This window comes from Astyanax mexicanus, unplaced genomic scaffold (genome assembly GCF_023375975.1).
Source record: "Astyanax mexicanus isolate ESR-SI-001 unplaced genomic scaffold, AstMex3_surface scaffold_31, whole genome shotgun sequence".
Lineage (NCBI taxonomy): Eukaryota > Metazoa > Chordata > Actinopteri > Characiformes > Acestrorhamphidae > Astyanax > Astyanax mexicanus.
This window is the reverse complement of record NW_026040041.1, coordinates 326,208-351,884: the sequence shown is the minus strand read 5'-3', so window position 1 is coordinate 351,884 and position 25,677 is coordinate 326,208. Positions and strand designations below refer to the sequence as shown.

The 25,677-nt window shown below is 39.2% G+C and overlaps 1 protein-coding gene across 1 annotated transcript; it reads right to left on the bottom strand.

The window, feature by feature from the left end:
* Positions 1-21,152: 21,152 nt before the first annotated feature.
* LOC125788829 (vacuolar protein sorting-associated protein 72 homolog) lies at positions 21,153-25,677 on the bottom strand. The gene is made up of 4 exons (XM_049472704.1): positions 25,671-25,677; positions 24,546-24,722; positions 22,916-23,060; positions 21,153-21,639 (listed from the first exon to the last, which is right to left on the bottom strand). Exons 1-4 carry the CDS (start codon positions 25,675-25,677, stop codon positions 21,255-21,257), a joined length of 714 nt encoding a protein of 237 aa, XP_049328661.1. The 3' UTR covers positions 21,153-21,254.

Here is a 25,677-nt window from a genome sequence, read left to right as displayed (position 1 = left end):
CTGTTTTTATTTAGTTATTGTCTCATTTTTATTTTTTAATGCTGTTTTTATTTAGTTATTATCTCGTTTTTATTTTTTATGCTGTTTTTATTTAGTTATCGTCTCATTTTTTAATGCTATTTTTATTTAGTTATCGTCTCGTTTTTATTTTTTTAATGCTCTTTTTATTTAGTTATTGTCTCGTTTGTATTTTTTTTTTGCTCTTTTTATTTAGTTATCGTCTCGTTTTTATTTTTTTATGCTGTTTTTATTTAGTTATCGTCTCGTTTTTATTTTTTTATGCTGTTTTTATTTAGTTATCGTCTCGTTTAAATTTTTTGTAATGCTCTTTTTATTTAGTTATCGTCTCGTTTAAATTTTTAGTCATGCTCTTTTTATTTACTTATCGTCTCGTTTTTATTTTTTTCATGCCCTTTTTATTTAGTTATTGTCTCTTTTTTATTTTTTTAATGCTGTTTTTATTTAGTTATCGTCTCGTTTTTATTTTTTTCATGTTCTTTTTATTTAGTTATCATCTCGTTTTTATTTTTTTAATGCTCTTTTTATTTAGTTATCATCTCATTTTAATTTTTTATGCTGTTTTTATTTAGTTATCATCTCATTTTAATTTTTTAATGCTCTTTTTATTTAGTTATCATCTCGTTTTTATTTTTTAATGCTCTTTTTATTTAGTTATCGTCTCGTTTTTATTTTTTTATGCTGTTTTTATTTAGTTATCGTCTCGTTTTTATTTTTTTATGCTGTTTTTATTTAGTTATCGTCTCGTTTTTATTTTTTTATGCTGTTTTTATTTAGTTATCGACTCGTTTAAATTTTTTGTAATGCTGTTTTTATTTAGTTATCGTCCCGTTTTTATTTTTTTCATGCTCTTTTTATTTAGTTATCGTCTAGTTTTTATTTTTTTCATCCTCTTTTTATTTAGTTATCGTCTCGTTTTTATTTTTTAATGCTCTTTTTATTTAGTTATCGTCTCGTTTTTATTTTTTAATGCTAATTTTATTTAGATATCGTCTTGTTTTTATTTTTTTAATGCTCTTTTTATTTAGTTATCGTCTCGTTTTTATTTTTTAATGCTGTTTTTATTTAGTTATCGTCTCGTTTTTATTTTTTTTATGCTGTTTTTATTTAGCTATCGTCTCATTTTTATTTTTTATGCTCTTTTTATTTAGTTATCGTCTCATTTTTATTTTTTATGCTGTTTTTATTTAGTTATTGTCTCATTTTTATTTTTTAATGCTGTTTTTATTTAGTTATCATCTCGTTTTTATTTTTTATGCTGTTTTTATTTAGTTATCGTCTCATTTTTTAATGCTATTTTTATTTAGTTATCGTCTCGTTTTTATTTTTTTAATGCTCTTTTTATTTAGTTATTGTCTCGTTTGTATTTTTTTTTTGCTCTTTTTATTTAGTTATCGTCTCGTTTTTATTTTTTTATGCTGTTTTTATTTAGTTATCGTCTCGTTTTTATTTTTTTATGCTGTTTTTATTTAGTTATCGTCTCGTTTAAATTTTTTGTAATGCTCTTTTTATTTAGTTATCGTCTCGTTTAAATTTTTAGTCATGCTCTTTTTATTTACTTATCGTCTCGTTTTTATTTTTTTCATGCCCTTTTTATTTAGTTATTGTCTCGTTTTTATTTTTTTAATGCTGTTTTTATTTAGTTATCGTCTCGTTTTTATTTTTTTCATGTTCTTTTTATTTAGTTATCATCTCGTTTTTATTTTTTTAATGCTCTTTTTATTTAGTTATCATCTCATTTTAATTTTTTATGCTGTTTTTATTTAGTTATCATCTCATTTTAATTTTTTAATGCTCTTTTTATTTAGTTATCATCTCGTTTTTATTTTTTAATGCTCTTTTTATTTAGTTATCGTCTCGTTTTTATTTTTTTATGCTGTTTTTATTTAGTTATCGTCTCGTTTTTATTTTTTTAATGCTCTTTTTATTTAGTTATCGTCTCGTTTTTATTTTTTAATGCTGTTTTTATTTAGTTATCGTCTCGTTTTTATTTTTTAATGCTCTTTTTATTTAGTTATCGTCTCGTTTTTATTTTTTAATGCTGTTTTTATTTAGTTATCGTCTCGTTTTTATTTTTTAATGCTGTTTTTATTTAGTTATCGTCTTGTTTTTATTTTTTAATGCTGTTTTTATTTAGTTATCGTCTTGTTTTTATTTTTTAATGCTGTTTTTATTTAGTTATCGTCTCGTTTTCTTCTTGAAAAAAAGGTTTGTTGACACAAACTATGTAGAATATTTCTCTATAGGCGATAGGCCGGCTGTGTGTCTGCTTGTGCTGTTTTTCTCTGTGTTTCTGTAGGCGCAGTATCATGATTTGTAGCCTTATATATTTTCTATTCTTCTCTGTTTTAATTTATGTTTGAATATGTTTCTTATTGTATTGTGTTGTTGCTGCTGGATGCCTAAATTTCCTTCGGGATGAATAAAGTATCTATGTATCTATCTATCTATCTATAAACAGTGGGGAAATGTCTGACCTGGAAAAGAGACTTTTAGAGCTCCTCCCCTTTAATGACCTGGAAACACATCCTGATCAGCCCAACCCAGCACCTCCATATCTCACCCTGTCTGTTCACTGGCTTTATTCCAGTTTATTTTTATTATTTATCATAATAATAATAATAATAATAACTCACTTTTATTTTGCTACCAACTCCTTCTGATTTCTTAACGTGGAGTTATGGATAGATTTGGTTGTTTTTATTAATTTTTTTCAGGTGTATTTTTTTACTCTTTCTGCTTCATTTATTCATGATCTCCAGTGTTTAAAATAGCAGAGGGTCTGAGAGGAGAACCCACTCTCTGATCCTAGACCAGCTCTTAACTGTATGTGTATATGTATTAATATTTCAAATTCAGTTTTATTTATACGATTGTGTACATAATGAGACAGTAAAAAGAAAATAATACTTAAATAAATACTATATATATAATAATTTAAAATAAATAACAAATAATATAAGGGTAAAAAAGTGTTAAACTCAGCTAAAACAGGTAAAGGCTGCCTGAAGGTGGTTAGAATTTATATAAAAATCACTAAAGTGCTAAAAAGAACTAGATTAGCAGTAAACTGGCTGTATCCTAAATATGCACATATTACTTTTCTCATATTCATATTTTTTTGCATATTAATAATATCTGTACTTCTGATTGATGCTAACTGCATCTCTTTGTCTTTCACTGATAATAATAATAATAAATATAGCCGCAAGCGGCAATCATCGGGTTCAAGCACCAACTTGCACAATGGTGCCTACTGGAGCATTGAATGGTGATGTGTAAGAAGGTCTAATATGATTGGAGATGCCCTGTCACATTTAGAAATTATCAAGTTTTTCACCTGTTATTAATGTTGAGCAGAGGCCTTTCAACCTGATCAGTGCTTAAATTCACATGTAAATCTAGTGAACTTTGTAGGATATTCATTAAGTGAGTTAGAACTAGTCAAAAGGTGTCTACATGTTATTGGTATTGATCAGGTGGCTTCAACCAGAATGTTCACAAAGTGGTATTCAGATTGACCTTTGAACCTTTGCAGAACAAGCTGAAATGTTTGACCAAACAAGTTTGAATTAACACAAAGGAGTGAATGTTCTGATATGACATGTAATTACGAAGTTATTATAAATCTAGTTCTGAATTAAATGGCGCTTCATCAAGCACCAACTAGCACAATGGTGCCTACTAGAGCATAGGATGGTGATGTGTAAGAAGGTCTAACACAATTGGAGACATTCTGTCACATTTAAAATGATCAAAAGTCTTTCACCTGTTATTAATGTTGAGAAGAGGCACAAAGGAGTGAATGTTCTGATATGACATGTAATGTCAAGTTATTCTTAATCTAGTTCTGTATTAAATGGCGCTTCATCAGAGTGATATTGTACAGAGGTCTTTAACATTGTGAGATTACAGCAAATACTGCAGAGTTACAGCAATTTAGGTTAGAAATTCCAAGGACGCACAGATTGCTTGATGCCTGGAGAGTATTGTATGTGAAATTTTCACAAATGTTTTTAATGAACATTTACCTAGAGACTCTACAGTGTGCAGCAAGACTGAAATGGAGGTGATAGGCCAAATATCCAGAGAGTAGTTTCAATATAGCTATTTTCAAACAATTAGCAATTATGAATGAACAAAGCACTTTTTAAACATAGTTGTATTGAGAAATTTGTCAGAGCCACTGTACTAAATATGGCAAAAACAATTAGATGTCAAAATAGTACAGCATGATTGACATATACTCGTTTTTTTGGAACAGCGCCCCCCAGTGGGCGGATTGTTTCAGCACTTTGCAGGTCACTACAGTGTCTCCACCTGAACATAACTGCCAAATATCATCCAGATTGGGCAACATTCAGCCTGCCAAAATGTCTGCTGAATGCTGATTGGCTGATGGTGTTCAGCCATGTTGATTGATTAAGTTGCCCTTTGAACATCCTTTAGAGGCTGTATGATAGATTCTGCATGCAAAGTTTCAACTTGCTAGGTTGCACGGTTGCTGAGAAACAGTGCTCCAAATTTACCTCTTGAAGTGAATGGGGCATATATCCGGAAGGACTAATTTGCATATGGCGGCCATATTGTTTACATATTTCAACTTTTTCTTACTGAATATTGAAGCGCATGCTCTCACGAGTGTTTTGATACCAAACATGCCAGGATTGGTCAAAATTCCTAGGACTAGTTTGCAAAAGTAGGTTTTGCATATTATGCAAATTAGCACAAAATCTATATAGACGGAAGTGCATGGTCCAAATTGGAAAGTTGTTGGTATTGACCCAAGGAATCCATCAAAAAAAGAATTTTGAATGTAGGTCTTATGGTTTTTGAGTTATTGAGAAAATTGTGAAAAATGAATTTCCTTGTTTATAGCGCCACCACTTGACCACTCGGTGCCATTTTTGTTGTCCACCGAGATGCACTGATCCTACATCTACCTACCAAGTTTCATTTCTCTATGACTTACGGTTTAGGCTGCACAACTGTTTTTACAGGAGAAAAAGAATAATAATAATAATAATAATAATAATAAGAAGAAAAATCTTAGCAAAAACAATAGGGTTCTACGCACCTTCGGTGCTTGAACCCTAATAATAATAATAATAAATGTTAATTTATATCACCTCAATATTCAGTACAGAGTTCACTCACTGATGCATAATTAAACTGATAAAACTATTACCACTCAAATTATAAAATAACAAAAATATCATATAAAAATATAAAAATCATATAAAAATATCAAATATCACCATAATAATGTGTGAATCTTTTATACTGTACAGACATAAATCAACACAACAGGAATCAGGGGTAAAATGATTTAATGAAATTTAGACAGATTTTAATGTATTACAGCTGTGCACTGTGTGATAAAGAAACAGCATCTGAACAGAAACTCAAAGTATTCTCTGAATTACTCTAGTCTATACTCTGAGAATCAGTGATGTCACCAACAGAAGTATTTTCCATTTATCTTTGGGAATGTTTTCTTTAATCGAATTAATTTTTGGTTTAAATCTAGAAAACATTTTCATGAGGAATTTAGATTCTTGATCGGCTGTGGTGAGAAGTGTGTCCCTCTCTGACTCCAGTAACTGGACTATATCACTGTTTTTAGTGAACGGTCAGAATTGGACCTGTTAAACTGAGGTTCAGAATTAGGAGGGGGCAGTCTGGTAGAAGACTGATAATTGTTCTGATTAACTATTAGAGAAGTCAGGGGTTTATTAGAGATATCAGGTGGTAACGAATCACATCTCTTTCTTCTAAATTTAGTGGATTTAGTGGATTGATCAGTTTCAGGAATGGTTGGTGGAGGGTCCTGATGGTGAGCACTGTTCTGGATGGTTCTGTAGGAACAGGTTCTGTAGATGTGATCTGGTAATTTAGAAACGATGGAACCTGTTGGGCCGTATGGTTTTGAGAATGTGATGAAAGTTTTAATCTGATAAAATCTGTCCAGTTCATCTGATAACCTGGTTAATTTAATCGGTACCTCCTCTCCCCAAACACGGACTGTTCTGTGAGAAGATCCACAGCTCACAGGACTGCCCGATGCTTCCATTATTGATATGATCTCGTACTGCCTCAATTATGAAATCCTCACTGTGAACCTGACCTTTGTCAGCTGGGGGGTCGGTGGTGGTGAGACTGGTGTCTACATCAGCTGGGGGGTCAGTGGTGGTGAGACTGGTGTCTACATCAGCTGGGGGGTCAGTGGTGGTGAGAGTGGTGTTAATACTGTGCGGGTCTTCAGCAGAATCTGCTTCATCATCAGCAGGACTCGAACTCTCACTCTGACGACTCTTCTTCCTGGAGATCAAATCAAACATCTCTATTTAAAAGCTGTGAATCTCTGTTTTAGAGTAGTAGTGTGATTATATTCAGTATTAACTGCAGATACTGTTTATTATAAACAGTTAGTGACTTACCATACAGGCTGCACAGGTATACTGCCCTCTACAGGAGCCTGAGATAGAAGTAGATAAAAAAAATAACAATATTCAGAATAATAAACTTTATTATATTAAAATTATATCCAGTAACATGATCTAAAACAATCAAAAACAGAACTAAAGTGTTTTAATGCCAAACACTACTTTCACAGCATGATAAAAGATAAGCACTTCTGTTAATGTACACACACACACACACACATACACTATACACACACTCACATTCTCTCTCTCTCACACACGCTCACTCTAACACAGTATTACTCACCATGCAGGACGTCCCGTCCACACAGGGATTCATCTCTAAAGGACTTTCTCCACCACTGACCGTATCTTCTGTAGATTCTGGATCAGACAGGGACCTGCGCTTCATCCTGTCCCAGCCCTCGTTTAAACTCATTTTAGTCTTGCGAGAAGTAGAGAAAATAATGGAAAAGAGTTTTGTGGAGAAAGACGAGATGCCTGTGAGTTTTATAGTGTTGCGCGAGAGCGGGGAGGGATGGGCGGGGCCTCTGATCTTCTGATTCTGATGAACAGAAACTTCCCTGAGCTGACGTTTCACGTGAGACCTGTTCGAAAACCAGTTTTGACTACGGGTTCTTGGTTCTCTGTGCAAGAGATCATACTGAAATGGAGGGAGTATCAGACCACTGCTAATCTACTAACCAAGACCCAGCCGTCCCTCTAAACTCTCAGCTCAAACAAGGAGAAGAAGACTGATCAGAGATGCAACCAAGAGACCCATGATCACTCTAGATGAACCGCAGAGATCTACAGCTGAGCTGGAAGACACTGTGCATAAGACAACAATGAGTCCTACACTGATACAAATCTGATCTTAATAGAAGAGCGTAAGAAAGAAAGACGTAAGAAGTGCTGTTTGTACCAGCTCAACACTCACTAACACCTCATACACCACCACCATGCTAATCACTGGTAATCACTGCTGTATCTGATCCACTCACTGTACCACCAGCTCAACACACACTAACACCTCATACACCACCACCATGCTAATCACTGCTAATCACTGCTGTATCTGATCCACTCACTGTACCACCAGCTCAACACTCACTAACACCTCATACACCACCACCATGCTAATCACTGCTGTATCTGATCCACTCACTGTACCACCAGCTCAACACTCACTAACACCTCATACACCACCACCATGCTAATCACTGCTAATCACTGCTGTATTTGATCCACTCACTGTACCACCAGCTCAACACTCACTAACACCTCATACACCACCACCATGCTAATCACTGCTAATCACTGCTGTATCTGATCCACTCACTGTACCAGCTCAACACTCACTAACACCTCATACACCACCACCATGCTAATCACTGCTAATCACTGCTGTATCTGATCCACTCACTGTACCACCAGCTCAACACTCACTAACACCTCATACACCACCACCATGCTAATCACTGCTGTATCTGATCCACTCACTGTACCACCAGCTCAACACTCACTAACACCTCATACACCACCACCATGCTAATCACTGCTAATCACTGCTGTATCTGATCCACTCACTGTACCAGCTCAACACTCACTAACACCTCATACACCACCACCATGCTAATCACTGCTAATCACTGCTGTATCTGATCCACTCACTGTACCACCAGCTCAACACACACTAACACCCCATACACCACCACCATGCTAATCACTGCTAATCACTGCTGTATCTGATCCACTCACTGTACCAGCTCAACACTCACTAACACCTCATACACCACCACCATGCTAATCACTGCTAATCACTGCTGTATCTGATCCACTCACTGTACCAGTTCAACACTCACTATCACCTCATACACCACCACCATGCTAATCACTGCTGTATCTGATCCACTCACTGTACCACCAGCTCAACACACGCTAACACCTCATACACCACCACCATGCTAATCACTGCTGTATCTGATCCACTCACTGTACCACCAGCTCAACACACACTAACACCTCATACACCACCACCATGCTAATCACTGCTAATCACTGCTGTATCTGATCCACTCACTGTACCAGCTGAACACACACTAACACCTCATACACCACCACCATGCTAATCACTGCTGTATCTGATCCACTCACTGTACCACCAGCTCAACACTCACTAACACCTCATACACCACCACCATGCTAATCACTGCTAATCACTGCTGTATCTGATCCACTCACTGTACCACCAGCTCAACACTCACTAACACCTCATACACCACCACCATGCTAATCACTGCTAATCACTGCTGTATCTGATCCACTCACTGTACCACCAGCTCAACACTCACTAACACCTCATACACCACCACCATGCTAATCACTGCTAATCACTGCTGTATCTGATCCACTCACTGTACCACCAGCTCAACACACACTAACACCTCATACACCACCACCATGCTAATCACTGCTAATCACTGCTGTATCTGATCCACTCACTGTACCAGCTCAACACTCACTAACACCTCATACACCACCACCATGCTAATCACTGCTAATCACTGCTGTATCTGATCCACTCACTGTACCACCAGCTCAACACACACTAACACCTCATACACCACCACCATGCTAATCACTGCTGTATCTGATCCACTCACTGTACCACCAGCTCAACACACACTAACACCTCATACACCACCACCATGCTAATCACTGCTAATCACTGCTGTATCTGATCCACTCACTGTACCACCAGCTCAACACTCACTAACACCTCATACACCACCACCATGCTAATCACTGCTGTATCTGATCCACTCACTGTACCACCAGCTCAACACTCACTAACACCTCATACACCACCACCATGCTAATCACTGCTAATCACTGCTGTATCTGATCCACTCACTGTACCACCAGCTCAACACACACTAACACCTCATACACCACCACCATGCTAATCACTGCTAATCACTGCTGTATCTGATCCACTCACTGTACCAGCTCAACACACACTAACACCTCATACACCACCACCATGCTAATCACTGCTAATCACTGCTGTATCTGATCCACTCACTATACCACCAGCTCAACACTCATTAACACCTCATACACCACCACCATGCTAATCACTGCTAATCACTTCAGTGATGAGAATAACCTCCCAAATAATAATAATACTAATAATAATAATAATAATAATAAAAGAAATAATATAATAATAATACTAATAATAATAATAATACTAATAATAATAATAATAATATAATAATAATAATAATAATAATAATAATAATAATAATAATAATAATAATATAATAATAATAATAATAATAATAATAATAATAAAATAATAATAATAATAATAATAATAAAAAGAAATAATATAATAATAATAATAATAATAATAATATAATAATAATAATAATAATAATAATAATAATAATATAATAATAATAATAATAATAATAATAATAATATAATAATAATAATAATAATAATAATAATAATAATAATAATAATAATGATGTATTGTTAGGTTTCTGTTTCTGGTAATCAGTAAAGGTGTTTATGGGAAGCTGCTGGGTTTGATGGAATGGGTGTGTCCCTCTATAATTACAGAACAGCAAAACAATTCCAAAGACTTTAGTCTGGAGCTCCAGGCGTTACCAAACTAACCGGTTCTGATCTGTATTCAGCATACGTCACTAATGGCATGCAGATTTACTAATGACAGAAACAGAAAACAGTCATGGTAAAAAAAAAAAGAAGAGAGAAAAATAATGTATATACTTTTATTATATATTATAATAATTATATATATATAATATTTACATTATATAATTATATATAATATTTACAATATATATGTACATTTCTTTAATCAGTTTTAACTTGGAAGTACACTGAGGGTAAACCTCATTTGCAGTGTAGTCGAGCATTTACAAATACAGGGATTGACCCGACAAAGAAAATAAGAACTACATTTAATCATTTCAGAATAACAGAGAATAAAAGATAAAAATCAATTAATAATAAATACAATTAAAATTAATAAAAAAATCAAATTAATACAAATTAAATATTAATAATAAAACTTTAAGATTAATTAAGATAAATTAAGATCAAAAGATAAGATAAAGATAAGATTGATACAATAAAAAACAGTTAAAATGAAGCCAAAACTAACTTTTACGTTGTACAATAAAACATGAATCAATAAAATAAAATAAATAATATAAAAAAATAGAGTAACTATAGTATAAAAAAATCATAATAAATTAAAAAATAATAATACAAATCACACATGTATAACATTTTTTGAGCTGTAGACCTAAAACGTTTGGGTTTGGCATTAAAAGACGAAAATGAGACAAAACATCAACATTCTCGTAACTTCTCTGAACGTAAATGGCAACAAACAAAACTCGGACTTTTACGCTCGCATGGCAGCATAGTCTCTCGGACTACAAAAAAAGCCCTAATTAAAACTAAATCTCAGTATATCTCAGTGTTTATTGAGAAAAACAGAGACAACCTTAGATTCCTCTTCAGTACTGTGGCTGAACTGTGGAAACGATTACCTGCGCAGTAATAGGTAATCTCTCTTTTTCATCCCACTCCAGGAGAGTTTTATAAAACATTCTAACTCCTTTTTCTTCCCTCCCTTCCTTTTTTATCTCTCTTCCACGTCCCGGGCTACATTGTTCAACTCTGATCAGGGGATCCCCAGGCGTTCCCATGCCAGAGTTGAGATATAATCTCTCCACCTGGTCCTAGTGCCCAGCTGGACGTGTCAGGAGGAACACCTCCTTAGGGAGGCGTCATCAGATCATCAGATACCTGAACCACCTCAATCAGCTCCTTTCAATGTAAAGAAGCAGCTGTTTTACTCCGAGTCCCTCGCCGATGACTGAGCTTCTCACCCTATCTCTCTGAGGGAGACCCCAGCCACCCTTCTGAGGAAACCCATTTCAGCCGCTTGTATTCACGACCTCGTTCTTTCAGTCATGACCCCTCGCTCATGACCACAGGTGAGACTAGAATCGTAGATAGACAGGTAGATTGAGAGCTTTGCTTTTTTGCTTAGCTCCCTTTTTGTCACAACAGTGCAGTAAAGTAAACACAATACCGCCCCTGCTGAGATGATTCTCCGGCCAATCTCACACTCCGTCCTTCCCTCAAGGATCAAGACCCCAAAATACTTAAACTCCTTCTCTTGGGGCAAGAACTCACCCCCCACCTGGAGTAGAAAGTCCATCGGTTTCCAACTGAGAACCTAGGTTCTTAGCATGGTGGTGGTGTATGAGGTGTTAGTGAGTGTTGAGCTGGTGGTACAGTGAGTGGATCAGATACAGCAGTGATTAGCATGGTGGTGGTGTATGAGGTGTTAGTGTGTGTTGAGCTGGTGGTACAGTGAGTGGATCAGATACAGCAGTGATTAGCATGGTGGTGGTGTATGAGGTGTTAGTGAGTGTTGAGCTGGTGGTACAGTGAGTGGATCAGATACAGCAGTGATTAGCAGTGATTAGCATGGTGGTGGTGTATGAGGTGTTAGTGTGTGTTGAGCTGGTGGTACAGTGAGTGGATCAGATACAGCAGTGATTAGCATGGTGGTGGTGTATGAGGTGTCAGTGTGTGTTGAGCTGGTGGTATAGTGAGTGGATCAGATACAGCAGTGATTAGCAGTGATTAGCATGGTGGTGGTGTATGTGGTGTTAGTGAGTGTTGAGCTGGTGGTACAGTGAGTGGATCAGATACAGCAGTGATTAGCAGTGATTAGCATGGTGGTGGTGTATGAGGTGTTAGTGAGTGTTGAGCTGGTGGTACAGTGAGTGGATCAGATACAGCAGTGATTAGCAGTGATTAGCATGGTGGTGGTGTATGAGGTGTTAGTGAGTGTTGAGCTGGTGGTACAGTGAGTGGATCAGATACAGCAGTGATTAGCAGTGATTAGCATGGTGGTGGTGTATGAGGTGTTAGTGTGTGTTGAGCTGGTGGTACAGTGAGTGGATCAGATACAGCAGTGATTAGCAGTGATTAGCATGGTGGTGGTGTATGAGGTGTTAGTGAGTGTTGAGCTGGTGGTACAGTGAGTGGATCAGATACAGCAGTGATTAGCAGTGATTAGCATGGTGGTGGTGTATGAGGTGTTAGTGTGTGTTGAGCTGGTGGTACAGTGAGTGGATCAGATACAGCAGTGATTAGCAGTGATTAGCATGGTGGTGGTGTATGAGGTGTTAGTGAGTGTTGAGCTGGTACAGTGAGTGGATCAGATACAGCAGTGATTAGCATGGTGGTGGTGTATGAGGTGTTAGTGAGTGTTGAGCTGGTGGTACAGTGAGTGGATCAGATACAGCAGTGATTAGCAGTGATTAGCATGGTGGTGGTGTATGAGGTGTTAGTGAGTGTTGAGCTGGTACAGTGAGTGGATCAGATACAGCAGTGATTAGCAGTGATTAGCATGGTGGTGGTGTATGAGGTGTTAGTGTGTGTTGAGCTGGTGGTACAGTGAGTGGATCAGATACAGCAGTGATTAGCATGGTGGTGGTGTATGAGGTGTTAGTGTGTGTTGAGCTGGTACAGTGAGTGGATCAGATACAGCAGTGATTAGCAGTGATTAGCATGGTGGTGGTGTATGAGGTGTTAGTGAGTGTTGAGCTGGTGGTACAGTGAGTGGATCAGATACAGCAGTGATTAGCAGTGATTAGCATGGTGGTGGTGTATGAGGTGTTAGTGTGTGTAGAGCTGGTGGTACAGTGAGTGGATCAGATACAGCAGTGATTAGCATGGTGGTGGTGTATGTGGTGTTAGTGTGTGTTGAGCTGGTACAGTGAGTGGATCAGATACAGCAGTGATTAGCATGGTGGTGGTGTATGAGGTGTTAGTGAGTGTTGAGCTGGTGGTACAGTGAGTGGATCAGATACAGCAGTGATTAGCAGTGATTAGCATGGTGGTGGTGTATGAGGTGTTAGTGTGTGTTGAGCTGGTGGTACAGTGAGTGGATCAGATACAGCAGTGATTAGCAGTGATTAGCATGGTGGTGGTGTATGAGGTGTTAGTGAGTGTTGAGCTGGTGGTACAGTGAGTGGATCAGATACAGCAGTGATTAGCATGGTGGTGGTGTATGAGGTGTTAGTGAGTGTTGAGCTGGTGGTACAGTGAGTGGATCAGATACAGCAGTGATTAGCAGTGATTAGCATGGTGGTGGTGTATGAGGTGTTAGTGAGTGTTGAGCTGGTGGTACAGTGAGTGGATCAGATACAGCAGTGATTAGCAGTGATTAGCATGGTGGTGGTGTATGAGGTGTTAGTGAGTGTTGAGCTGGTGGTACAGTGAGTGGATCAGATACAGCAGTGATTAGCAGTGATTAGCATGGTGGTGGTGTATGAGGTGTTAGTGTGTGTTGAGCTGGTACAGTGAGTGGATCAGATACAGCAGTGATTAGCAGTGATTAGCATGGTGGTGGTGTATGGGGTGTTAGTGTGTGTTGAGCTGGTGGTACAGTGAGTGGATCAGATACAGCAGTGATTAGCACTGATTAGCATGGTGGTGGTGTATGAGGTGTTAGTGAGTGTTGAGCTGGTGGTACAGTGAGTGGATCAGATACAGCAGTGATTAGCGTGGTGGTGTATGAGGTGTTAGTGTGTGTTGAGCTGGTGGTACAGTGAGTGGATCAGATACAGCAGTGATTAGCAGTGATTAGCATGGTGGTGGTGTATGAGGTGTTAGTGTGTGTTGAGCTGGTGGTACAGTGAGTGGATCAGATACAGCAGTGATTAGCAGTGATTAGCGTGGTGGTGTATGAGGTGTTAGTGTGTGTTGAGCTGGTGGTACAGTGAGTGGATCAGATACAGCAGTGATTAGCAGTGATTAGCATGGTGGTGGTGTATGAGGTGTTAGTGAGTGTTGAGCTGGTGGTACAGTGAGTGGATCAGATACAGCAGTGATTAGCATGGTGGTGGTGTATGTGGTGTTAGTGTGTGTTGAGCTGGTACAGTGAGTGGATCAGATACAGCAGTGATTAGCATGGTGGTGGTGTATGAGGTGTTAGTGAGTGTTGAGCTGGTGGTACAGTGAGTGGATCAGATACAGCAGTGATTAGCAGTGATTAGCATGGTGGTGGTGTATGAGGTGTTAGTGTGTGTTGAGCTGGTGGTACAGTGAGTGGATCAGATACAGCAGTGATTAGCATGGTGGTGGTGTATGAGGTGTTAGTGAGTGTTGAGCTGGTACAGTGAGTGGATCTATTTGAGTTCCTCAAATAGTGGGGCTAGGAGTTCCTCAAAGTGCTCTTTCCAATGTCCGATTACCTCCTTAGTTGAGGTAAGCAGTGTCCCACTCTTGCTATATACTGCCTGGATGGTTCCCCACTTCCCCCTCCTGAGGTGCCGGATCGTTTTCCAGAAGCACCTTGGTACTTGCTCCATAGCCTCTCCAAACTCCTCCCACACCTGCTGTTTTGCCTCTCCCACTGCTGCAGATGCCACTCTTCGGGCCTGCCGGTACCCCACAACTATCTCCAGAGTCCTCCTTCTTCAGCTGGGCGGTTTTCCTCACCACCGGTGTCCACCGCGGCGTTCGAGGTTTACTGCCCCTTGAGGCCCCTAAGACCACAGCTCACAGCTGCAGCTTCACCAATGTAGGCTTTGAACATCGACCGTTCTGATTCGATGTCCCCAGTCTCCACAGGGATGTTTGAGAAGCTTCTTCAGAGGTGGGAGTTAAAGGTCTCTTGGACAGAGGTCTCCCCCAGACATTCCCAGTTTACCCGCACTACTCGTTTGGGCTTACCAGGTCTATCCATGGTTTTCCCCTGCCACCTGACCCAACTCACCACGAGATGGTGATCAGTTGACAGCTCTGCTTCTCTTCTTACCCCAGTGTCCAAAACATACAGCCTCAGATCAGATGATACAATCACAAAATCGATCATTGACCTTCGACCTAGGCTGCTCTCGTACCACATACACCTTTGAGCCTCCTTATGTTTGAATATGGTGTTTTTTATGGACAAGCCGTGACTTGCACAAAAGTCCAACAAAAGAACACCACTCAGGTTCAGATTGGGGAGGCCGTTCCTTCCAGTCACACCACTCCAGGTATCTCTATCGTTGCCCATGTGTGCATTGAAATCCCCCAGTAGAACTACGGGTTCCCCTCCTGGAGCTCCATGTAGAAATCCGTGTAGGAACTTCAAGAAGGTTGAATACTCCAAACTGATATTCGGTGCATATGCACAAACAACAGAGTTTTTCTCCTGAGCTTTAAGCACAGGTAGGAGACCCTCTCATCCACCGGTGTAAACTCCAACACAGCAGCACTCAGCCAGGGACTTGTGAGTATCCTCACCCCCGCCTGACACCTCATGCCTTGGGCAACTCCATAGAAGAATAAATTCCTGCCCCTGTCCAGGACTATGGATGTAGAGCCCATATGGTGTGCAGAGGTAAGTCCTACCAGATAATGATAGCACTCCACCTTTCGCACCAGTTCTGACTCCTTCCCCCACAGTGAGGTGACGTTCCTCGTCCCCAGAGTTTGCCTCTGCCGCCCAAGTCTAGGTTGCTGAGGCCCCAAGCTATACAAGCCTTTACTGCCACCCTTATGGCAGTGCACCCAACCCCATCGGTTTCTTCTGCGTGTGGTGGGCCCATGGGATACTTCAGGATGGATTGCCGCGCTGCTTTTTGGCTGACCCGACCACCAGGTGCTCGCTGACGGGCCCCCGTCCAGGCCTAGCTCCTGACATGGGCCCCGGGGCACCTCTGGACAGGTTCCCAGGTTCATGGGGGTATTTCAAACCTCTCCACCACGATGAGGTGATGGTTCCTGGAGAGGCACACCTTTTCATATTCATAACTCAGTACCTGTTACATTAGCTATAACTCACATTGTCTCTCTGTACTGTTGTTTTGTTCTGTTATTTATTTGTTGTTTGTTATTTGTTTGTACTGAGCGGGTCGACCCGAAATTTACTAATTACCAGAAACAGAAACCTAAATACCGACACAGTCATGTTAAAAAAATACATTTTGTTTGGAGCCAAAATACATATATTTTTATTATATTATATATTTCATAATAATCTGCTTCCACCCCCCTTCAACCTTACAACCCTATTGACAATAAAGTAAAAAAAAAAGGTTTATTTTAAACAATTTGTCATGCATTTGATATTACATATATCTATATGGCTGCAATACCAAAAAAGATTTCATACCTCAAATAATGCAAAGAAAACAATATCATACTCAAAGTTTTAAGAGTTCAGCAATAATCAATATTTAGTGGAATAACCCTGGTTTTTAATCACAGTTTTTTCATGCATCTTGGCATGAAAACTTTCCCCTCGGGGATCAATAATCTATCTATCTATCTATCTATCTATCTATCTATCTATCTATCTATCTATCTATCTATCTATCTATCTATCTATCTATCTATCTATCTATCTATCTATCTATCTATCTATCTATCTATCTATCTATCTATCTATCTATCTATCTATCTATCTATCTACACCAGTCTTACACACTACTTTTGGACTGCCTAACTGTATGCCTTTGCACCAAGCAGTTCAGTTTGGTGGTTTGATGGTTTGTGATCATCCATCTTCCTCTTGATTATATTCCAGAGGTTTTTAATTTGGTGAAATCAAAGAAACTCATCATTTTTAAGTGCTCTCTTATTTTTTATACGCAGTACCCTCCAAAAGTATTGAAAAAGTGAGGCTCTTAACATTGTTTCTGCTGTAGACTGAAAGCGTTTGGTTTTGCCATTAAAATGTGATACATATTTCAGAAGAAGCATCTTCTGTCTAAACCCTCCCTTTTTTGTTAGCAAAAGTATTGGAACATGTTACTGTCAGGTGTGTTTTGTTGCAGGGGGTTTTTCTTCACAGAAATCACAATGTTTCTGTTCCGTCATCTGTTATTTACTCACTACACCAGTGACGACTTTCTTCTTCAGAACATTCCACACAGTTGTTCTGGCTAAGAACAATATCTGTGCTCTAATGGTTCTGATTGATTTTCTCTCTTCTCTCAGCTTCACAGCTGCTTGTTTTTCACTCATAGACCCACAACGATCTCATGCTCTCAAAGATCTCTGATTTTAATATTACTGGTTTCTCCTCTAACTATAAAAACTCAGTCTGAACAGATAAAACCCAAATCTGAAATTGAGCGTTTAAAAATTCAGTATCAGGACACACCTGACCAACAACCTCCAGAGGGCAGGAGTGAAGACATCACAATCTACTGCTCACAGAAACTTCACCAGAAGATTAAAACCACTATTAACGAGGTAATTAGGAAGACAGGACTGGAAATTACCAAGCAGTACAGAAAATAAAGACTGGAGATGAACATTTACATGTGTCTGTGTGTGTATAGTGTGTGTGTGTAGTGTTTGTGTATAGTGGGTGTGTGTTACGCTGTAACCAGCCCCTGTTTAATCAGGGTTATGGGTTTGAGAGTCTTGTTGGGTGCACTGCTGCCCCCTGCTGGCTGTGTGTGTATAGTGTGTGTGTGTATAGTGTGTTTGTGTGTGTATAGTGTGTGTGTGTGTGTGTATAGTGTGTATACTGGGTGTGTGTTACGCTGTAACCAGCCCCTGTTTAATCAGGGTTATGGGTTTGAGAGTCTTGTTGGGTGCACTGCTGCCCCCTGCTGGCTGTGTGTGTATAGTGTGTGTGTGTATAGTGTGTTTGTGTGTGTATAGTGTGTGTGTGTGTGTGTATAGTGTGTATACTGGGTGTGTGTTACGCTGTAACCAGCCCCTGTTTAATCAGGGTTTTGGGTTTGAGAGTCTTGTTGGGTGCACTGCTGCCCCCTGCTGGCTGTGTGTGTATAGTGTGTGTGTATAGTGTGTGTGTATAGTGTGTGTGTATAGTGTGTGTGTGTGTGTGTGTGTGTGTGTATGTGTATAATGGGTGTATATAGTGTGTGTTACGCTGTAACCAGCCCCTGTTTAATCAGGATTTTGGGTTTGAGAGTCTTTGAGAGCTTTTTACCAGTGTGATGAAAAGACTAAAGTTTGGAGAAAGAGGGGATCTGATCATGATCTCAAAAATACCAGCTCATCTGTGAAACATGGTGGTGGTAGTGTTATGAATTAATCTTGCATGGTTTATTCTGGGACCGGTTCGTGAATATTAATTGATGTTTAATTAACTCAGAAATCTATAGTAACATTTTATCTGTGATTTTAAAGAAAAATGGTAGGTAGGTTCGATGCAGTTACTGCAAGTGAAGGATTTTCACCTAAATATTAAGTTTTATTCACTTTAATTTACTTTAGATTAATCTGTTTCAGTACATTTACCAATAAGAAGAAAGTGTGGGTTCAGACAGAAGGTGCTGATTCTTCTGAACTGTGCATCAGATCCAGGAAATAAAAGCTGAAATGTTGATATTTTGTCTCATTTTCATCTTTTTATGTCAAACCCAAAAGTTTTCAGTCTACAGCAAAAAAATAAAGGGTCTCACTCTTACAAAACTTTTGGAGGGCACTGCATTTATCTAAACGTGAGCAATTTAGTCTCTGCAATGTACCGTTAAAAGCTACTGTTTTAAACATATTTAATCAGTGCTCAGGCTGAAATTTCTCACCACTTTTCTCAGGAAGGGTCGGACTCAAGAAATTGGTCTGCAATGTAGGCGTCTGTTTTTAATGCTACATTTATTTTATATAAAGCTATAGCATGGTAATCACACTATAGCAAAGTAACAGATCAAACTGTTTTTTAAAAAGTTGCACAAAAAGTTCCTCCACGTGTCCGCATTATCCACTTGACTTGCAGCGCTGTTTGTAGCTGTTCTTAATAAACATCATTATTAAATAACAGGTCTATGCTTCTTCAGTGTTGCAATGTTAATTAACATCATTTAATCATAATGTTTATGGGGCGGATCAGGAAGAACATCACCCAGATAGTGACTGAAACTCAACACCGAGTGCTGGGAGGTGAACGTGCAAATCACTACGCCACCATCCAGCTTCATCTCTCGTTTGTAAAGCTGCTGTTTTTGCAAATTATTAAAGTAGCACAAATATACAGACCACAAACCAATTTACTCCAAACACTTTTTCTTTTTTTACACTTTATTAACAAATATCTCAGAACATTTAAAAATGAAAACAATATTAGAGCTGCTGTGAAAAAGTCCCAAGCATTATTTAGCTTTACCGTACAATACACAATGCTAATGTAGCTAACAGTTAAAGAAAGACAATTAGCCCAGCAGTTAGCACTGAAGGTACAATGCTAATGTAGCTAACAGTTAAAGAAAGACAATTAGCCCAGCAGTTAGCACTGAAGGTACAATGCTAATGTAGCTAACAGGTAAAGAAAGACAATTAGCCCAGCAGTTAGCACTGAAGGGTACAATGCTAATGTAGCTAACAGTTAAAGAAAGACAATTAGCCCAGCAGTTAGCTCTGGACAGTAAGTGTTGAAGCCGTGCACCTACAGAGTTGTAAACATTATGAATAATTAATAACCTCATAATCATCAACGTTTCCACAATGTTTCCATATGATTTGAGGAATGTTACGATACCTGTTAGCACTTAGCACTGTGCTAATTGGTGGAGTAATTAATTTCAATGCTTGTTAGCTTTGTTTACTTCTTATCCTGAATGCTAATAGGTGAGTTATAATCACCCATTACTTTTTTTTTTTTTTAGCATTGTTAGCATCTTATCTCCAGTGCTAATAATTGATGGAGTGTACTTTTCAATAGGCTGTTAGCATCATTAGCATTGAATATAGCCCCATCGCTATTTGGTTAGGATATTAGCTTTCATAGCCTTGCGATTGCACTGCTAGCTGGTTCATCAGACTTGTGGTCCAGTACTACTATTATTACTCGTTAGCATCATTAGCCTTGAAACTCCAGTACTAATTAAGGGGATATGAGCTTCCATTACTTATTAGCATCATTAGCATCGTATCTGTAATAATTTATGGAGTACAGTCTCCCACTGCTAGTTAGCTTCATTAGCCCTTCAGCCTCAGTGCTAGTTGGTGGGGTAGAATCATACACTGCTTGTTGATGGAAAAATATTAGCTTAAATAGCCTTGCAGCTAACGAGATAATTGGCTTGTTAGAAACGAACACAGGTAGTTTGTTCATTAGCCCGGGTGCTAATTGATGGGGTATAATAATCAATCATTGCTGGTTAGCTACATTAGCATTGTATCCCCAGTGCTAACTGGTGAGCTATAAGGTTCCATTACTTATTAGCATCAGTAGCCCTGTACTGTAGTAATGTATGGGTTATAGTCCTCATTAGCTTCATTATTCATGTAGCATTAAAGCTAACGGGTGGGACACAGTACCACCAAAACAAGCTAGTAGTTTGTTAGCATTGTAATCATTTAAGTCAAAAGTAAAAAAGTACTTAAACAAAACTTTTAGGTGGGGTGATTTTAGGGTGAACTATCGCTTTAATCTGGCTCTTAGCCAACATGAAAAAACCTCACATCTCAATCCAACAGATTTATAATAAACAATAAAACAGAATCAGTTTATACTTTTATTAGCCCTTAATATATCAGTCCTGCTGCTTCCAGAGTGCTGCCCCCTGCTGGATAGTGTGTGTGTATTGTGTGTGTGTGTGTGTGTATAGTGTGTATAGTGTGTGTGTGTATAGTGTGTGTGTATAGTGTGTAAGTAAATGTGTGTGTGTATAGTGTGTGTGTGTATAGTGTGTGTGTGTGTGTATAAGTGTGTATAGTGTGTGTATAGTGAGTATAGTGTATGTGTAAGTGTTTGTGTATACTGGGTGTGTGTTACGCTGTAACCAGCCCCTGTTTAATCAGTGTTTTGGGTTTGAGAGTCTTGGCGGGTGCACTGCTGCCCCCTGCTGATTGGGCGGAGTCGCTGTTGCCGGGGAAACCGTGGGCGGAGATGTATTTCCGGTACGCCTCTCGGATGATGCGGAAGGCGCGGGAGTCGGAGTACGGGATGTCGGTCACCGGGTCGCGGTACAGCGCGGGCTTGTGGGTAACAGGACACACCTCCTGCACGGGGAGGGCGGGGTCAGGGGAGGACACCTGGGGGAAGGCGGTCCTGAAGGCCTCGTCGTCGCTGAAGGTGATGAAGGTTCGGGAGCACAGGGACCTCGTCCCCACCGCCCCGGAGGACGAGCTGGACTGAGGCGTGTCCTGATCCAGCCTATAGGGGGAGAGCGACGACATCAGCACATGAATATTCATGAGCATTTTTAATAATAAACAAACAACGTGAAATAAAAAAAAACTGACTGGATCATTATGTTCAACTTGTGGGACACTAATAAATAATGGGAGACTGAGATAATAAAATATGATGGGACACTTAAAATGGTGAGACACTTAAAATGGTAGGACACTGGGACATTAAAATATGGAGGGACACTAAGAATGGTGGGACACTAAAAAATGGTGGGTCAGTAACAATGGTTGGACATAAAAATGTTGGGACAATAAGAATGGTGGGACACTAGGACATAAAAAAATGGTGGGACACTAAATATGGTGGGTTAGTAACAATTGTTGGACATAAAAATGGTCAGACACAAAATGGTGGGACAAAAGAACATTAAAAAATGGTGGGACACTAACAGTGGTGGGACACTAAAAACGGTGGGACACTGGGACGCTACAAATGATGGCAGATTAGAAGGCACAAAATGACTAAAAGCATCAGGATGTTAAGTTAAATAAAAATATGGGACACTAAGAAATGGTCTATCTTGGACACACTAGGACAAAATTACATATGATGGACAACAAAGAAACAATGGGCCAACATGAAAGGATATTGGGTGACTAAAAATGATGAGTCAATAGCTATAAAAAAATTATGAAACACTAAAAACAAAAAGACACAGGGACAAACATATTCATGAAAGAATGGGACACAAAAATGTTCAGACACTAGAAATGACAGAACACTGGGACAGTAAAAAGGTGGGATACTGAAGACTACTACAGCTACTAAAACAGGATGGGACACAGGGACAGAAAAAAAATGTTGGCAAACTGAGACGCTACCAATATGGGATAGAATTACATAAAAAATTGGACACTAAAAAGAACAGGACAGGTAGACAATAAAAATTAAAATAGACTGGGACACTACGAACGATGAAACACTAAAGATTAAGAGACAGTAAAGGAGGGAATGCTCACTGGGACAATAAAAATAACAGGACACAAGGACACAAAAAATGTATAAATAGAAACTGAAAGACTGGGACACCTAAATAATTAAATGCTTAAAGACTGAATAAGATTTATGATGTAAAGTTTTATGATGAGGACCCGTCTCTCGTTACTCTGACTCCTGTTAGAGTGAACGCAGAGTCAGCTTGTCCAGAAATCCATGTGTATAAGTGTGTGCGTGTGTGAGTGTGTGTGTGTGTGTGTGTGTGTATAAGTGTGTTTGTGTGTGTGTGTGTGTGTTGTACCCCTCCACGTCCACGTTCTCCTCCTTCAGCAGGGCGTCTGTAGCGAGGGGCATCAGTACAGAGTGATAGCGAACCGTCGGTCCCTCAAAACGTCTCTTCTTATGGACCTGCTTCTTCTTATCCGCCTCCAGACGCTCGTAGTTCTCTACAACACACACACACACACACACACACACACGTTATTAATGCGTTATAAAGGGACTAAGACTGTGTTACACAAGAAAACTAAGACTACATATAAAAGAGAATGATGTTAGAGACAGAACTAAGACTGTGGACATATCTAAATACTGCAGATTATAAATAGGTACAGTAGTATAAGGAGGACTAAAACTGTATTATAAAGAACAGTGTAACAAGGAGGACTAAGACTATGTTATTGAGGGACACAGTGCTACAGGGAGGACTAAGACAAGACAAGATTTTAGAGATAGTGTTATTGGGAGGACCAAGACTGCATTATAAAGAAGAAAAGTGTTACAGACAGGACTAAGACTACATTATGAAAAATAACCATTTTAAAGATAGGACTAAGACTGTGGACATATTTAAAGACTGCAGGTTATGAATTGGTACAGTGTTATAAGGAGGACCAAGAGTGTGTTATAAAGGTCAATAGTGAATACAGACAGGACTAAGACTGTGTTATAAAGGAGGACAGACAGGACTAAGACTGTATTATAGAGAACAGACAGGACTAAGACTGTGTTGTAAAGGAGAACAGACAGGACTAAGACTGCTATAGAGGAGAACAGACAGGACTAAGACTGTGTTATAGAGGAGAACAGACAGGACTAAGACTGTGTTTAAGGAGGACAGACAGGACTAAGACTGTGTTATACAGGAGAACAGACAGGACTAAGACTGTGTTATAGAGGAGAACAGACAGGACTAAGACTGCATTATAAAGAAGAACAGTGTTACAGACAGGACCAAGAATACGTTAAAAAGGAGAACAGTTTAACAAGGAGGACTAAGACTATGTTATTGAGGGACACAGTGCTACAGGGAGGACTAAGACAAAACAAGATTTTAAAGAGATAGTGTTATTGGGAGGACTAAGACTGCATTATGAAAGAGAACAGTGTAAGAGGGAGGACTAAGACTGCATTATAAACAGAAACAGTGTAACAGGAAGGACTAAGTAACTAACTGTATTATAAAGGAGAACAACATAGCAGGGAGGACTAAGACTGTGTTATAGAGGAGGACAGACAGGACTAAGACTGTGTTATAAAGGAGAACAGACAGGACTAAGACTGTGTTATGAAGGAGGACAGACAGGACTAAGACTGTGCTGTAAAGGAGAACAGCAAGGACTAAGACTGTGTTATGAAGGAGGACAGACAGGACTAAGACTGTTATAAAGGAGGACAGACAGGACTAAGACTGTGTTATAAAGGAGGACAGCAAGGACTAAGACTGTGTTGTAAAGGAGGACAGACAGGACTAAGACTGTGTTGTAAAAGAGGACAGAGAGGACTAAGACTGTGTTGTAAAGGAGAACAGACAGGACTAAGGCTGTGTTGTAAAGGAGGACAGACAGGACTAAGACTGTGTTGTAAAGGAGGACAGACAGGACTAAGACTGTGTTGTAAAGGAGGACAGACAGGACTAAGACTGTAGATACCTAAAGACTGCAGGTTACTCTGGGCTGTGATCTGAGCCTCTTTCAGCAGTTCTTCCTGGCTCAGCACCGGTTCAGTATTGGCTTTCCTGCGGCGCGGCGCCTCCTGCTGGCGCTCCTGCAAACGCTCGAACGTTTTCCTCGTGTGTTCACTAGTGGACTTCCTCACAGACTTACGAACTGCAAAACGAAAAATAATACGTTATATTTTAGTATAAATTTTAGCAACTTAAAATAAAAGTGAAAAGTTGAGTCTCACTGCAGAGTTCCCTCTAACTTTAAGCATTTTTAAGCAGCGACACAAACAAGTTACCGTATTTTTTACCGTCACATTTTATGTGACAATAGTAAGGAACAGGGGTGTCGCCATGTTTTCCTTCTAATTCACCAGATCTTGCCGCTGGGGGAGTGACTTAAATAAATAAAACTGTAATTAGCTGCGGTTAGCGCTAGTAATCGCAGCCCGACAGAGTTTTTTGGTAACCCAGAGTGATGATAGCTAGCCGTTCGTCCCACGTAGCTTGTTTTAACACTCTAAATACGCAGACGGTTAGTGGCTAATGCTAATAATGCTCCGGCAGTGCTAGCTGGGGTTAGCAGCAGGCTACAGGCCTATAATTCTCACCTCTGAAAGGCGAAAGAGCTAGCACATAGCGTAAAGGGATAATGCTAATACTGCTCCAGCAGTGCTAGCCATGGTTCGCAGCAGGTTACAGGCTGATATACTCACCTCTGAACAGTGAAAGAGCTAGCTAGCACTTAGTGCTGAGGGTTAATGCAAATGCTAATGCTGCTCCAGCAGTGCTAGCCATGCTAGGTCAATAATACTCATCTCTGAACAGTGAAAGAGCTAGCACTTAGTGCTGCAGTTAGCGGCTAATGCTAATGCTGCTCCAGCAGTGCAAGCCATGGTTAGCAGCAGGTTACAGTTCTATAATACTCACCTCTGAACAGTGAAAGTGCTAGCACTTAGCGCTGAGGTGAATGGCTAATGCTAATACTGCTCCAGCAGTGCTAGCCATGGTTAGCAGCATGCTACAGGCCAATAATACTCGCCTCTGAATGACAAAAGAGCTACCGCTTAGAGCGGTAAGTGGACAGTGCTAATGCTGCTCCAGCAGTGCTCACCAGACAT

Bases quoted from the DNA above. Each gene is read 5' to 3' on its own strand.
- LOC125788829 (XM_049472704.1), bottom strand. The intron at 23,061-24,545 runs GTATCTACAGTC...TGTGTGTTGTAG, and splicing joins GAGTAACCTGCAGTCTTTAG to AGAACTACGAGCGTCTGGAG. The intron at 21,640-22,915 runs GTACAACACACA...CTCCCCCTATAG, and splicing joins GAGAACGTGGACGTGGAGGG to GCTGGATCAGGACACGCCTC.